Below are 16,312 nucleotides of genomic sequence, written 5' to 3'. Positions count from 1 at the left end.
GTCCCAAAGCAGGTAGTGTTGACAAGACCACAAGATGCCACATTGTCATTAATTTGCCTTCTTATATTGGAACTTATCAAGCAAGATGAATAAACTAAAGAAGTTCCCCAAAACTTATTTGGTTGAAATTTTGCTTCAATCAAAATTTAGCAAAACCCAAAGTGGCACATGAAGCCATGTTGCCTGGCACACACAGACTTGCCTGTTTCTTTTCCGGGTTTCTGGCGCACATGCATGCTATTCTACATTGCTGGGTCAGAAGAAGTGTCTTTCTTAAACAGAAAGCCACCGTTGCTGAGCCCCATTGTCTCCTGACAAAGAACACAAAGTGGTGCTGGGGCAGAGCCGAGGCTGCCGCATTCGCTGCGGTAAAAAGACTCCTGCTGGCGGACACTTTTCTAGTACAGTACAGCCAGACCCTGCAGTTGGTGCTGACCTGTGATGCTTCTCTGTTCGGCGTCAGCACCGTCCCCAGCCACCGCATGCCCAACGGAACCGAGGCTCCCATAGTCTTTTACAATACAATACAATACAATACAATACAATACAATACAATACAATACAATACAATACAATACAATACAATACTACAATATAATACAATACAATACCAGAGTTGGAAGGGACCTTGGAGATTTCTAGTCCAACCCCCTACCTAGGCAGGAAACTTTATACCGTTTCAGACAAATGGCTATCCAACATCTTCTTAAAGACTTCCAGTGTTGGGGCATTCACAACTTCTGGAGGCAAGCTGTTCTTGTCTGCTGCCAAGCGGAACTACAGCCAGCTGGACAGAGAGGCTTTGGCTGCAGTGGCTGGAGTAAAAAGGTTCCATGAATACCTATATGGCCGTGATTTCAAACTAATTACAGACCACAAACCGCTGCTGGCTTGCTGGCTGGGGACCAACCTACCCCAGTGTCATTATCCCTGCAGATGACCAGATGGACCATTTTCCTAGCTACCTACTCCTACCGTCTCATCCACTGACCAGGTTCCACTTTGGGGCACGCTGATGCTTTGAGCCGCTGCCCGCTGCCAGAACTCCTTTCTGACCCTACCCCCGAGATGCCAGTCCTCCTCATTGACTGCCTTGAGACTGGTACTGTCTCATCCAGTGACGTTGCCCATCACTCTGCAAAGGACTCTACCATCAAAAGATTTTGAACTGGGTGTGGAGGGGGTGGCCCAAGGGGCCTGTTGGGGCTGATTTCAAAATGTATTTTAGCAAACATGATGAGTTATCTGTTGTAAATGGCTGTTTATTGTGGGGGGACCAGATAGTTGTTCCACCCAAACTGCACATTGCAGTATTAGAGGCTTTACATGTAGGGCATCCTGGAATTGTCAGGATGAAGTCTTTGGCTAGGATTTACATGTGGTGGCCTAACATGGACAGGAAGATCGAAGAATGGGTGGCTACCTGCACACTGTGCCAGGAAATGGCAAACACGGGTTGGCCATTATCTCTTAATTCAACATATCATGCCAAGTGCCACTACAGGGAGAAGCCCCTCCGAGCTTCTCATGGGTTGCCGGCTAAGGTCCCATTTAGACAGGTTACACCCAAACTTTTCTGCCACATCACCCCGTCTCCACAAACAAGATTCAGAATTTTAGCATAGGGAACTCGGTATACGCCCACAACTATGCCGGGGGAACACTGTGGATTCCTGCCACAGTGATAGGCAACCCTGGGTCTCGCTTTTATCTCGTAGAGCTCAAGGATGGTCGGAATTGGAAAAGGCACATTGACCAACTCCGTGGCCGCCTCTCCAACTCCACCCTTAGACAACCAGAGGTAACTCCTGCATGAGTTAGCCAAAGCCCTACCCAAATGGAGCAAACACTCACTCCTTCCACAGGAAGCTCAAGCCCAAGTGTACCGGGAAACTTATCTGGTTATGTTGCAGGCCTGCAGTGAGCTCCGAGTGAACTGGCTCTAGAAGCTCCAGCCGCGGCCTGTGAAAGGTTCCAGGAGTTTCCACCAAGCAGAGCTGCGGAGCAAACAGGTCTGTCTGACCTGTCCAAAGAACACCCTCCGACTGAACTGCGCAGGTCTGGCAGAGCTACCCAAGAGCCCGCCTACCTGCGTGACTATGTAATGAGCAGGATTATTCCATCCAATAAGGGAGGGGTGTTAGATACTTGCTTCAACTACAGTGGTTTCCACCAAGGTCCTCTGTTCCGATGGGAACAGAGGTTTAATCTCATTGGTCGAAGGGTCTGACAGCTCCCTATAAAAGGGCTGCTGTCAGACTCAACCTTCACTGGATTTTTCTTACTTGTTGTACTTTAATAAAGACCTGTTGTTGCCTTTTAGCCTTGTGTGCCTTTCCATTACCCGATCAAACAACACCCATTTTGTTTTCATCACACAGACCAGCTCTTTCTAAGTTTACCTTTCTATTTTTTACATTTTTGGCACAGCAACACAATAATCATGTTACTATAATCATCAAAACAATGTACATTTGCTGATGAATTTCAGATGGAGGTATTCTTTTGCCATCAAAACCCAATTTCAGCATATCAGTGACTACTTACTGCATGATTCCATTTCATTTCATTGCTCCTAACAGAAGTTTTCTGTCAGCTGAAGTGAAATAAAAGACATTGAGCTTTAAATGCATCAATATTACTCTTAATTGAGCTCTTGTATAACATATTTTTTAGTACTGTTAGGTAAGCTCCCCGTTGGGAGAGCGAGAAGCGTTGTTAGAGTTGTGTTGGAGAACACACAAACCAGCATACAGAGACACTGCAGTTTAAATAGGCTTTTACTTTTGTGGACATAGAGGTATCAGAGTCCATCAAACAGTCCAAGTCATACACGGATAAGTCATCAATGTCTTTCAGTTAAAGGATAATCCAAATAACATAGTCCAGTATCATATAATCAGTTCAGTATTCAAAGTTTGCTAACAGTTGCAAAACTTACAATAGCTCACAGCACTTTCTAATAGCCAGATTCCAGATCAGCCCAGCATCTATCAAACAGAGAACTAACAGTCGTTCTGGCTCCCTCTTATGGCCGATTGCAGAAAACAGCAACCACATTTTACAGTATGATTTAAAGAAACAGGTATAACATTGCTATATGATTCATATATTACCAACCCAACCATTAGAATTATATTCCTAACAGTAGTACTATTAACAAGATATATCTAACTAATTAACTAAGGAGGTCAGAGAGGAACGGTTGTTATTTTCCAAGGGAAATAGGCAGTTAAGCAAAATATAATACAAACAAGCAAACATATTTCTTCACATTTCATCCCATGATGATGGTCACCCTACAGCTCCAGAGACCCTTAAAGGACATTGATTATCTGGACCTCATTCAATCTGCATTCAAGCTGGCTCATAATACCAACATCAATGGTTACATTTCCCAATGAAGTTTGATGGGCTTGGGTTAGGGGTGGGATTCAGCCGGTTTGGACAGGTTTGGGTGAACCGGATGCTAATTTTACATCTGGTTCACTGAAGATGCAAGGACTGGCTGGCCCTGCCCACACCGCCCCTCCCGGGAGTATCCATGCAGCCCACTTTAGATGCTAGGTAAGTGTAGGGCCCGCATGGAGGCTCTGGGAGGGCAGAGGACCCATTTCTGGCTTCTGGAGCCCAGGGGAGGGTGTTTTCGGCCTCCCAGAGGCTTGAGGAAAGCCTCCAGAGCTTGGGGAGGGTAGAAAATGGGCCTCCCAAAAGTCCGGAAATGCATCTGTTTCGGGCCTCTGGAGTCCGGGGGAGGCCATTTTCGCCCTCCTGGAGGCTCAAAAAAAGCTTCTGGAGCCTGTGCAGTAGGCTGAGTAAGCCACGCCTACCCAGCAACCAGGCAGAGAATCGGTTGCTAACATTTTTGAATCCCAGCCCTGCTTGGGAAGGGAATAGCCTATATGGCCATCCTTGAACTCTTAGCAGCTTTTGATACAATTGATCACAGTATGATGCTGGATGGCTCAGGTGGTTGGATGTGGATAATATAGTTTAGAGGTGATTCTCTTCCTTTTTCCAGTAGCCTGTGGGGGCAAGGAGATCAAGCCTGTGACTTTGCTACTTCAGAAACTGAAGTGGTTATGAAGTGAGACAATGATATGAAGTGAGGCAATGGTTATCTCTAGAGTATGAAGTGAGGTGATTACATTCAGATGTAATGTTAAATATTCTGATCTTTTTTGTATAATGTATCTCTTGAAACTCAAAATACTATTTAAAAACTACAAAAAGTTTAATTTAAAACTCAGCATTTTATTCAATTTCTAATAGAAATACAATATAACTTTAGTTTGGAATGGTATTTGTCAGTGTTCAGCAGCTGCCAAAAAAGCCAACACAGTTCTAGGCTACATAAACAGAGGGATAGAATCAAGATCACGTGAAGTGTTAATACCACTTTATAATGCCTTGGTAAGGCCACACTTGGAATACTGCATTCAGTTTTGTTCACCACGATGTAGAAAAGATGTGGAGACTCTGGAAAGAGTGCAGAATAGAGCAACAAATATGATTAGGGGACTGGAGACTAAAACATATGAAGAACGATTGCAGGAACTGGGTATGTCTAGCTTAATAAAAAGAAGGACTAGGGGAGACATGATAGCAATGTTCCAATATCTCAGGGGTTGCCACAAAGAAGAGGAAGTCAAACTATTCTCCAAGACACTTGAGGGTAGAACAAGAAGCAATGGGTGGAAACTAATCAAGGAGAGAAGCAATTTAGAACGGAGGAGAAATTTCCTGACAGTTAGAACAATTACTCAGTGGAACAGCCTGCCTCCAGAAGTTGTGAATGCCCCAATACTGAAAGTCTTTAAGAAGATGTTGGATAACCATTTGTCTGAAACGGTATAGGGTTTCCTTGGAAGGCAGTGGGTTGGAATAGAAGACCTCCAAGGTACCTTCCAACTCTGCTATTGTATTATTGTAAAAGGCTTGTTTCATTGCAATAAACATTTTATAGTAAGGGATCCTCATGAGAATATAATACAGCTATTCATTTCAAATCAGTTTTTAAACACAGGAAGTTCCAAGAGAACCTTTGAAAAATTATATTTGACAACAATTAGTTCATCTAAAGGAATTGTTAACACCCAATCATAGCAGTCTAATTGTTAACATATTTTAGAAATACATTACTGAATTATTATAAAAATGTTAAGGTTGTCAAGCTTGTTTTCTGGTGATTAGAGAGATGTACCCATATAGGGATGTATAGAGGTGATTTATTGCTGCATTCTTTCAGGCCTCTCTCTCTCTCTGTTTACTTCTCATTTACCGTAGTATACAGTTTTTTCTAAGTATTTTCTCATCTATATACTAATCAGAGTCAACCATTCTAAGCCTCCAGGAATTACAAACAGGAATTACGTTATATTGAAATTTCGTAAGATTAACAGCTGTCCCAATTTGTTGAAACCTGAAATTCATTATCACATAAATGCAGACTGAATTCCCGTGGATGTAAATGTATTTCTTTTAATTTCTGTAGAACACTGCAATTGTGGCAATTTTCCACTGTTGTTGTAATAGTTGAGGCTGAGGAAGGGTTATTTCCTAGTTGCAAGAGGTTGAACACGAGGCTCCTGACAAATTAAAAATCACAGCGGTTGCTGCTCCTGCTGCTGGCCCAGAAGATCCAACAGGATATCTCTACCACCATTACCAACATCAAATAGAACAAGTTATGGGCCACCAGCATCCCTGCATGGGAATAGTTAGAAGCTTGAGCTTGAAGATCAAGTTTGAGCTCAACCATTGCTAAGAAGAGCACATTAACTGTCTTTCAACCTTGAAAATATTTAAACATGTTTAAGTATCACTTAATATCCTTTCTACTGCTAGTAACAGTAGATACTCATGTTGTCACTTAATAGTAAGTTACTATTCTTAAGCAGAACCTGAATCCAGTGTCTGAGACAACTGACAGATTGTAAGTGATGGCTTTGGATAAACACAGAGTAATCAGGTTGTTTCTGACTCATCAACTCAGCAAAAAAAAAAAAAAAAAGTGCCTTTCCTTTGTCACTGACACAAGGAAGATGTGTCAGGACTATTATCATCCACCTGAAAAACCCATTGCAATATTTACCATCTATCACACTTAAAACATTTTCATATGGTCATATTAATAAAATTTGAGCATGTTTTATCCATTGTGCCTGCCCAGTAGTTGATTTGACAAAATTTCTATAAAAATAAACCAAGAACTAGAATGTTACCCCTACGCCAGTCAATGAAAAATGGAGTTGAACAGAAGAATCTCAAAGAGGAATCAAAGTAGATTATATGTTGGCCTATATAATGGTACACGTTTTAAGCACTGTATGAAAAGTGCAGCTAACACAAAGCTACAATTTCCCCCATGAATCACTTAAAAGTAAAAAACAAAAACAAAAGCAAAACTACATAAGAAGGAGCACTTGAACTTTATTATTTTTTTTAAAAAAAACACATACGTCTCATATAATCTCAGTCACCAACAGGCAGTTCCAAAAGAGGCACATCACCTCAAAGAATCAGGCAGTACATTAGTAAACAAAAAGTAAGGTTGTTTACCATCTTGGCTTAGCTATCAGAAACCGGTCTCTTGTCTCAAAATTGCCTCTATCATTTGGAATGAAAAATACATGTCTATATTCTGTATCCTGGATCAATGCAGTTGTATTAATAAATGATACAAGTGATCTTCAGAGAAGACTCCAAGTTTAATTGCTGAGAACAGTTTGAAGAAGTGTTGACTTGGAAATGAAATCCAGGACCAGCAATAGACCAGAATACTTCCCGCTCATCTTTGATAGGGATGCATTGAAGCAGATTTGATATTGGTTTTTATGCCACTGGGCATCTTACCTGGAGAGATGAAAAAAGCTGGGTTTAATAATGTAATAAGAATCTGACCAATTTAGAGGGCAATATGCTTATTACTATCTCTAGCTCTTTCTTGTACGTATTTTTGAAGGAGATATATTTAATTACTCACTCAAACTCTAACCTTACTTTGGGCAAATTTCTCAGGCATTTTATGCACTAAAACAAGAAACCTGATGAATAAGGAAAAAGACTTAAGCTGTCCACTATCCTATTTTCCTATGGTAAATAAAGGCATTTTGAAAATACCATCCAGCTAGACATGAGAATAGCCTTCCCCTGATTTTGATTAATAGCCACTTATTCTCAGTAAAATGGACATTCCTATATTTAAAACAATCCTATCTCATCTCCAGACTCACAGACACCTAGATAATGTGAATATAAATCATATGCTGCCATATCCTTTGTCCCAAATAGTTGTCCTTTTCTAAAGCCTGTCCGTTTATACAAAATGTTTAATTTTTGTAGGGCAACACTTCCTATTGAAGTGTAGCACCACTATATATTTATCTCTGTGATTCTTTTTACCTGGTTGCCCTCCTTGTGGCATCTGCACTCCTCCAAGCATAGGCTGTGGCTGATTTGGTGCGCCTGACATTTGTACTTGCTGCATGGTAGAAGCACCAGCTATGATGGCATTGGCAGCTTGCTGACTGGTTGAAACAGAACTTCCCACTCCTGGTGGACGTCTGTTGGACAATCCTTTTCCAAAGGCTACAGCTGCAACTAGGGCATTGGTATCAGCAGGGTTGAATGTTTGCTTGTTCTGGCGCAAACCTATAGAGTATAAAAGCATTCATACTGGTCTCCAAATTTTCTATAAAGGTGTAGTTTTTACTTCTTATCATATTTTAATCTCTGCTTCTGGGATTTCTGTCTCTCAATAGTGTTGTCCCCACTAAAGCTCATTTGGTCCTCCTCCTTATCTAGAACCATACCTCCACTTTCAGATTCTCGATCTTCTTTGTTGATTTTCTCTAGCAAGTTCGAACACATTTTGTTTAGGCTTTGAATCTGTTTCTGCAATCATAAAAATCATATAATGTCAGAATTCACAAGTGCTTCGGGTTGCCTGACTTCATGCAGATAAAACTCATTAAAGCCTATGTCCAGATACTCTGGAAGCTGGAGACAGTTTGAAACTCCACACTGCCTTGACAGAATCAGAGGTAGGCATCATTTTGGATCTGAGACATCACTGGTGTCAAATTAGACCTGGGAGTGGGAAAAATTACGCCTAGAGTGTATTTGGACCTATGTAAATGAGCAATTAGCATATACAGACATATATATCCATCCATCCATCCATCCATCCATCCACAAAACAGAATTATTGACATACAGAGAAGTGTACTGCTTATAACAAAGACAGTGGGTTGTGATGATTTCAAGCAACCTTTGTTGCAAGGAAATGTGGTGCAGTAGGATTTGAGACCAGTGACTATCTCAGTCCATTCTACATGAAAGAGCTGTTATGGGAAAAGTGGAGGGAGTACATATATATTATCTTGAGTTCTGGAAGGCAATGTAGAATAGAGCAGCAACAACGGCACATTAAGTACATTTTGTTTAATGTGTAATAGAGCTGCAATTCATTTGCATGCTACCAAACAGCAATTCCTGAGAGGGAATTAAAATTAGTGAGGGTAGCAAAATTGTGGTGGTCCAAAACCATGCTTATCCATATACACATTTACCAAGAAAAGATTTTAGATTCTAAGCGTGTAATAATAATTTAGATTTTATCCCAAAAATGTGCTTCGAGGTGCACAGGGATAAAATAGATCTGCATCTCTTTAAAGCTGACACTTTTCCCCACCTCCTGGATCATGAGGCAACTGCAGAGGGTAACCAAACGATCCCAGAAAAAGACCCTGCTGTTTTATAGGGCTGAAGACAAGTGTTATGTTTGTGCTCCCTCAGGCTCCAAGTTTCTTTTTTTCTTCCTCATCCTGTTAATCAATCATTGTCCTACCTGTGCCACATCAGTGCCAATACGAGCTGCATCTGTGCTTAGCTGCTTCTCTTGCTCCTCTACCTCAGGATCAGGCTTAGTTCGCAGATGATCAGGTACAACTTCATGGCTGAACACTGGTACTCGTCCTTCTGTCTGCCGCTGCAATATTCAGTCTATTAGGATGCATATCTTGCAACAAAATCAGACAATACAAAGCTAAACTCATAGACCTCAGGTTATTGGAAATGTAGCTTCAGAACATCTACCTCTGCAATTTTGTAATCTTTCTCTTTTTTATTATAATAAAATGAAGCAATTAAAATAAATGTCAATGAGTTAGCGTCTTCACCATTTGCAAGTCAGCCGTTATGAAGAAACAGCTTGAAACCTGCCACATCAAACTGCCATATACATCAATGTACATTGTGATGAGTTTTGATTCACCCTGAAAATAATATTGACTGAAATATAGGGAATGAATGAGCATTCTCTGATCATCTCCATGTTCCTTTTGGAAATGTCCCTCTTTGTCGCAGCCCCTCAAATACTGTTCTGAATTAAAGCAATTACTTGAGAATATGTCTTTCCCATGACACTTTCCCCATTCACTTTTACAATTCTGTCACCTGTGCATAGCCCAAACAAAAGCAGGTACTCCATCCTTAACTTGTTTAACAAATATGGTGTCCATTGGGCTTGGCTTATTTCTTGGTTTTCCTGGTTGCAGTTTCCTGGTGGTGGGGCTTTTTTTCCTTGGCGTGGCCCTGCTGTCCACCGGGTTGCCATTATTTCAGTCTCCAGTTGCAAAGAAAAAAAAAATTCACCAAAATGCACATGCGAGGGAAGTGGCACTATAGTTATTAGATACTAAAGTGGATAATTTTTAGATACTAAGTTGATAAGTATCTAATATGTACATTTCACAATTTAAAGATTAAAAATCAATCAGAAAAGAGCTGGAAGGGACCTTGGAGGTCTTCTAGTCCAACCCCCTGCTCAAGTAGGAGACCCTATACCATTTCAGACAAGTAGCTGTCCAGTCTTTTCTTAAAAATGTCTAGCAAAGCACACCAACAACAACTTTTGAAGGCAAGCTGTTCCACTGGTTAATTGTTGTCACTCTTAGGAAATTTCTCCTTAATTCCAGGTTGTTTCTCCCTTGATTAATTTCCATCAATTGTTTCTTGTTTTGCCTTCTGGTGCTTTGGAAAATAAGTCAATTTTCTTTTCTTTGTTGCAGGCACCCTAATACTTTTCTGAATTAAAGCAATTACTTGAGACTATGTCTTTCCTATGACACTTTCCCCATTCATTTTTACAATTCTGTCACCTGTGCATAGCCCAGCTTCAAAAGCAGGTACTCCATCCTTGTTTAACAAATATGGTGTCCATTGGGCCTGGCTTATTTCTTGCTTTTCCTGGTTGCAGTTTCCAGGGACTTGGCTGGTGGGGTTTTTCCCCCTGCCCTGCTATCCAGTGGGTTGCCATTATTTCAGTCTCCAGTTGCAAAGAAATAAATTTGCCTGAGTCCACATGGAGTTGGGGGGGAGGGCGCACGGCAAAAATAGGCACCCAAGGAAGTGAGGAGGGAAATGTAATGTAATGTTATAATATAATGTAATGTAATATAATATAATATAATACAATAATAATACTATACTATACTGTAATATAATATAATGAATGTGTATAATAGTACATTATAGCTTGGCCATGCTCTTGTTTACATGCAACTGCCAAATTATGATTTCAACGTAGATTTGATTTGTTTGTCATTATTTTATTCTAAAACTTTTAACCAGATACTCTTTGAGAAGTTTTAATTGTAATGGTCTTTGAGCATAATAAATATTTGATATTTAAAAGGTAAAGCAATACATTTAAAAGCAATTTGCACACACAAGAACACATTAAAAATTTTCCCTATTATATGGTTCTATATAATGACAAAATAGCTTGACTTCACCTTTAAACATATACTGGCCTGTCTTTTAAGATAACAATTCCCTATATACAATTTTGTTGTGCAACTGAAGCTTGAGCTATATAGCATGTGATAATTGCTCCCAGTTTAAAATCCAATCCTGTAATTTTAATGCTTTCTTTTTGGCTGTAAGAGCTTATTTTTTAGCTTTGCAAAGCATTTCTTTAACTATTGTCTAAAGTCTACTATTATTATGATGTTTCTTGTCAGACAGAATTAAGTGCTATAGGCAATCTACAAGGGTGGGTTCCAAAATTTAAACTTGCATTTAGATCTGCCAACTATCTATTCAATCTGGTTTGCTCAGCATACTGCAAATCCTTCTTGTTCTATCTTTAGCAAAATTGGATGGATGGTTCATAATCCTCTTTAATGAAAGAAATTGTTCTTCTCGCCATAATGAACCTGGGACATTAATTTCTTCATTTTCCATCTATGTGCTGGCATACCCATACAACCTCCTAGTAGAAATCAAATTTTCAGGAAGGGAAAGGTGGTCAAATATCCTCTTACAGAATTGCCAAATACGTATTGGTAGCTATTGCTAAAATAAGTCTTGAGATGTCCTAATCCTGGAATGATGTTACAAAGGTCCTTTTATTCTTTTATCTAAATTTTATTGTTATTTATTCACTTTTGCTTTATTATATATTGTTGTCTTTTGCTTAATTCTTGTAAATTTTAATTGACAGTTTATATATTAATTTTATGGGATTTAAGCCTGCTTTTATGCATTGTATTTAGCTCCTTAGCTGGTTACTGATCAAAAATAAAGTTTTAATACTATTACTATTCAATAACAACATATTTATGTCTTTTTATTCTATTGTCATACAGAGGAGTATCCATAACACCTATTTCTATTAATCAAATACGTTTAGCCTGTAGAAAGAAAGGACGTTGGTCTTACCTGAACGTCTATTTTCTGAGGGGAGGAGGGAATGGTCACATGTGGGTTTTATCACAGCCTGATTGGTCCAAGACTGAGAGGAAATCTATAAATACTGGTGCCTGTCCACTGCTAACCCAGATTCTCAAACATGAACGGTACAACTGAAACGACAAAAAAAAGCAACAACACAACAAACCCCGAGAATGCCCGGGCCCTCCCCTTGGCCCCAAATGACAGAACTCAGGGCGGGTCATGACCATTCCCTCCTCCCCTCAGAAAATAGACGTTCAGGTAAGACCAACGTCCTTTTTCCAGAGTGGGAGGAGGGAATGGTGACATGTGGGACATACCCAAGCTAAGGTCCCAGGGAAGGAAACGAGAACACTAGGGCCCAAGGGGAGCCTCAGCCGCCACCCCCTGCAGAACCCTACGACCGAAGGACGCGTCCGCAGATGCAAAGGCATCCAGACGATAGTGCCGGATGAAAGAAGTCGGAGAAGCCCAGGTGGCCGCATGGCAGATGTCCTCAAACGGGGCCCTCGTGGCCCACGCCGCCGTGGTTGCGACACTCCTGGTAGAGTAAGCCGTGATACCCGACGGAGCCGGTCGCCCCGAGGCCACATAGGCCTCTGAAATGGCTTGACGCAGCCAACGGCCAATGGTAGCCGAAGACACCCTCGAACCAAGCAACCCAGGCTGGAAGGAGACGAACAGGGCCTCTGACTTGTGGACGTCCCTGGTCCGCCAGAGGTAGATTTGCAGAGCGCAGCGGACATCCAACCGATGCCAGAGACGTTCCCTGTCATTGGACGGGCCCGGGCAGAAGTCAGGCAGGACGATCTCCTGGGCCCTGTGAAAAGGAGTATTCACTTTCGGGACGAAGGCCGGGTCAAGACGAAGGACCACCCTGTCCTGGTGAAAATGACAAAGGTCGTCCTTGGAGGACAGGGCGCCCAGCTCCGAGATACGCTGGGCGGAAGTGATAGCCACCAGGAAAACCACCTTCAGCGACAAGAAGCGCAAGTGCACAGAACGGAGGAGCTCAAACGGAGCTCCCGTCAATGCCCTGAGGACCAGGGGAAGATCCCACATGGGAAATCTGTGAATGGGGGAAGGCCTAAGATTCGCCGCCCCTTTAAGGAAAAGCTTGACCGGGGGTAACTGGGAAAGGGAAGAAGACCCCGCCCCCCCAAGACCGAAGACAGAGCCGCCACCTGGCGATGCAAGGTGTTCTGCGAGAGCCCGTCCTCAAGACCTTTCTGAAGGAAATCCAAGACGTTGGGAATGGTGGCCCTATCGGGAGGAATGCCCCTAGGAGAGCACCATCGGACGAAGGCCGCCCAGGTGGAGTTATAAATGCGGGTCTTGAGGGACGCCGGGACGCCTCGATGGTGTGAATGACCCCGGAAGACAGATGAGCCCCCTCAGAAGCCGCCGTTCAAGAGCCACGCGGTCAGCTGGAGCCACTGAGGCTCCGGGTGAATCAGAGCCCCCTGCCGCAAGACCACTTCCCCCTGCGGAATCCTCCACGGGGGAACCACCGACAGCTGTACCAGGTCCGCGAACCAGGGCCTCCTGGGCCAAAACGGGGCCACCAGAATGACCAAGGCCCCTTCCGCCAGTACCTTCCTGACGGTCCCCGGGATGAGAGGAATGGGGGGGAAGGCATAGAGAAGGCCCGGGGGCCACTGGCTCCTGAGGGCATCCATGCCCTCCGCCGAGCTGGACTGGAAACGGGTGAAGAACTGCGGGAGCTGGGAATTCTCAGGAGAGGCAAACAGGTCCACCTGAGGGGACCCGAACCGTCGACAAATCTTCCGGAACAGCGACGGGTGGAGTTGCCACTCGCCGTTGTCCAGAGTCGCTCGACTGAGCCAGTCCGCCTGGACATTGGAGAGTCCTGAGATGTGCTCCGACACCAGGGACTGAGGTGTTTCTCCGCCCGGGACCCCAACCGCAGAGCCTCCAGCCAGAGTGCCCTCGAGTGGGTCCCGCCCTGACGATTGATGTGTGCCTTGGTGGCCACATTGTCTGTCAGGAGGAGAACGTGACGCCCCTCCACCGAGGAGCGGAAGTGATGCAGAGCCAGTCGCGCAGCCTTCAGCTCCAGCCAATTGATGTTGTGGCGGAGGTCTGTGGCTGTCCATCTGCCCTGCGCCATCCGGGAGCCCACCAGAGCCCCCCACCCGAACAGACCGTGGTGACGGTCACCCTGTCCGGCTCCCAGAAGCAACACCCCTGCTGAATGGCCGGGGAAAGCCACCACGCCAGGGAGGTGTGGACTCCCGCCGGGAGGCGGAGAGTCCGAAGAGAATTGCTCAGGCGTCCCCTCTGAAAGGGGATGAGTTCCCACTGAAGGGGCCGGAGATGAAGCCTGGCCCACGGAACTATCCCGATGCAAGAGACCATCTTGCCCAACAACTGTGACAGAGAGAGGATGGAAGTGGACCGCCTTGCGTGAATGCTCTCCGCCAGGCGATGGAGGCTTACCTGCCGCTCCTGCGACAGACGCACCACCCCCAACCTGGAATCTATGACTGTCCCCAGATGCAGGATGCGAGTGGAGGGAGTAAGATGACTCTTGTCGAAGTTCACCGAGAACCCCAGGTCCTGAAGGCTCCGAATGGTGAGCCGAAGATCTGAGACGGCCTGAAAAAGGGATCCCGCCTGAACCAAGACATCGTCTAGATAACATTGGAGATGAACCGGCCCTGACAAAAGTCTTCTCCAGTGCCCTATGACGCCTGGCCTCCTCCCTAGTGGAGGATCTAGAAGGGCGCCTAGTGGGTAGGGATCCCTGGGGGGGAGCCCCCCGCCCCACCACCTGATCCAAGGCCTCATCACTCCCAGTTGGGCCTGTCACCTGGCCCTGGGGAATCTCTGCTCCCTCGTCCATTCCCCACTCACGTGTCCGATGAAGGGAGCAGGAACCAGGCCTCTAAGGTCCCACCGGAAACCAGGGCCCGAAAGCCTGTGGGGGATCTGGGCTCAAGGCCTCGCGCTAGGCCTGCACTGATTGCGTTGAAGAAAGAAAGGCCTCTCGCACGTGGCAGCCACCAAAAATGGCCGCCGGAACCGCGCACAGGAGAAATGCCGCTCCCAAATTCCCGTTGCTCAGCCGAGCTCCTGGAGCCAGCACCGCACTAATTTGAGTCGGGGAGAGCCACACGGCACCCACGCACGCTCTCCTCACCCCCGCTCTGTCCCCACGGCAATTTAACACGAGCCCGCAGCTTGGCAGTTGCCCGGAGCGATCAGCTGTGAAGCGGGCGGGCCGCGCGCTCCACGAGACTCCGAAGACGTTCCTGCCTCCGCTGCTGCAAGCGAGGCTGCTTCTAAGCAGCCGATAAGGAGCTGGCACCCCCGCACTCCCGGGGATCGGGCTGAGGCTCCTGGCCTGCGGGGGGGAGAGAACTGCCCCACAGGGCCCTCCCCCAGCCGCCCGAGGCAGAGATCTGTCCCTTGGGGCCGCAGCAGGACAATTTGGAGTTTGTAAAAGAATTTAAAGGTGTCCAATTAGCCAAATAGAAACCAGATTGAAGAAAAACTCACCAAAAAAAAAACAAGGAATCCTACCTACACCAAACTGCTCTAACAGAACTTGGACCAGACTGAGAGAGAATCTGGGTTAGCAGTGGACAGGCACCAGTATTTATAGATTTTCTCTGAGTCTTGGACCAATCAGGCTGTGATAAAACCCACATGTGACCATTCCCTCCTCCCACTCTGGAAAAGAACAATTCTCTTGGTTTCTTATTCCTTCTATATATTTGTCTTTGTGAACTTTTGCAAGCTTTACATTATTCACTCAACTTTTTCCTCACTGATAAAAGATTCATTGTTCAGTACACATAGTTGACTTATAGCCATTTGTTTTGTGACTGTTTGAAGTTAAAAATTAGCAACCGGAATGTGTTTATGTGACAGTTGCAGTATCTGGGATTACGTGATCACTTTCTGCAACTTTCTTACAAGCAAAGTCAATGGGAAAGCCAGACTCAATCACCACATTACTAACTTAACAACTGCAGTGATTGAGCTGTGATATGAAAAGGCAAAACTCATTTAACAACTGTTTTGCTTAGCAAGGGAAATTTTGGACTCAACTGTGGTTGCAAGTTGATGACTACCTGTATCTTATTTTCTCCTAAAACTAAAAAATAACTATAGTGGTCAAGAAAAGGTACAAACTGAGTCAAATTCTTACCATTATCTCTTCATCCCGATCTGGCGATAACACTAATGGGATAATAACCTGATTGCGCAACAGTGGAGTTTTCTCATGCTTCAGCACTTTGTTCAGAGTATTAAGCTGCCCCGAGAGCAGAGCAAAACTATCTAGCACGGAAGGCCTAAGGCAGAAAAATGGAAAAAGAAATACGAGAATTATATCAAAAGGACATTTGTGGATATGTTTGAGGAATTAAATTACTCTTTAGATCATAATGCTGTATCAAAGAAATAGAACTCATTGAGCATAACCACTCTAATTCTAAGAGATGTCATGTACAGATTTTCCTATAAGGAATATTTAGTTATACAATATATATTCTGGTTTCTACACATTCAAGGCAGCTTACAATTAAATTCAAAACATAAAACG

At 44.0% G+C, this 16,312-nt stretch overlaps 1 protein-coding gene across 1 annotated transcript in view; it reads right to left on the bottom strand.

Annotated features, from left to right (window-relative positions):
• Positions 1-6,412: 6,412 nt before the first annotated feature.
• The window catches only part of MED8 (mediator complex subunit 8), a 34,432-nt gene continuing 24,532 nt past the window's right edge, over positions 6,413-16,312 (bottom strand). The window contains exons 3-7 of the mRNA XM_087719831.1: positions 15,917-16,061; positions 8,852-8,992; positions 7,815-7,896; positions 7,405-7,653; positions 6,413-6,855 (exon numbers count right to left, since the gene is read on the bottom strand). Of these exons, the coding sequence (XP_087575957.1) occupies positions 6,791-6,855; positions 7,405-7,653; positions 7,815-7,896; positions 8,852-8,992; positions 15,917-16,061 (682 nt within the window). The 3' untranslated portion in view covers positions 6,413-6,790. The remainder of the gene's footprint in view (positions 6,856-7,404; positions 7,654-7,814; positions 7,897-8,851; positions 8,993-15,916; positions 16,062-16,312) is intronic.

Source organism: Thamnophis sirtalis, unplaced genomic scaffold, assembly GCF_051295495.1.
Source record: "Thamnophis sirtalis isolate CommonGarterSnake01/CBP01778 unplaced genomic scaffold, rThaSir2_p1.2 scaffold_7, whole genome shotgun sequence".
Lineage (NCBI taxonomy): Eukaryota > Metazoa > Chordata > Lepidosauria > Squamata > Natricidae > Thamnophis > Thamnophis sirtalis.
The sequence above is the reverse complement of the archived record's forward strand: the minus strand, read 5'-3'. Positions and strand labels throughout refer to the sequence as shown.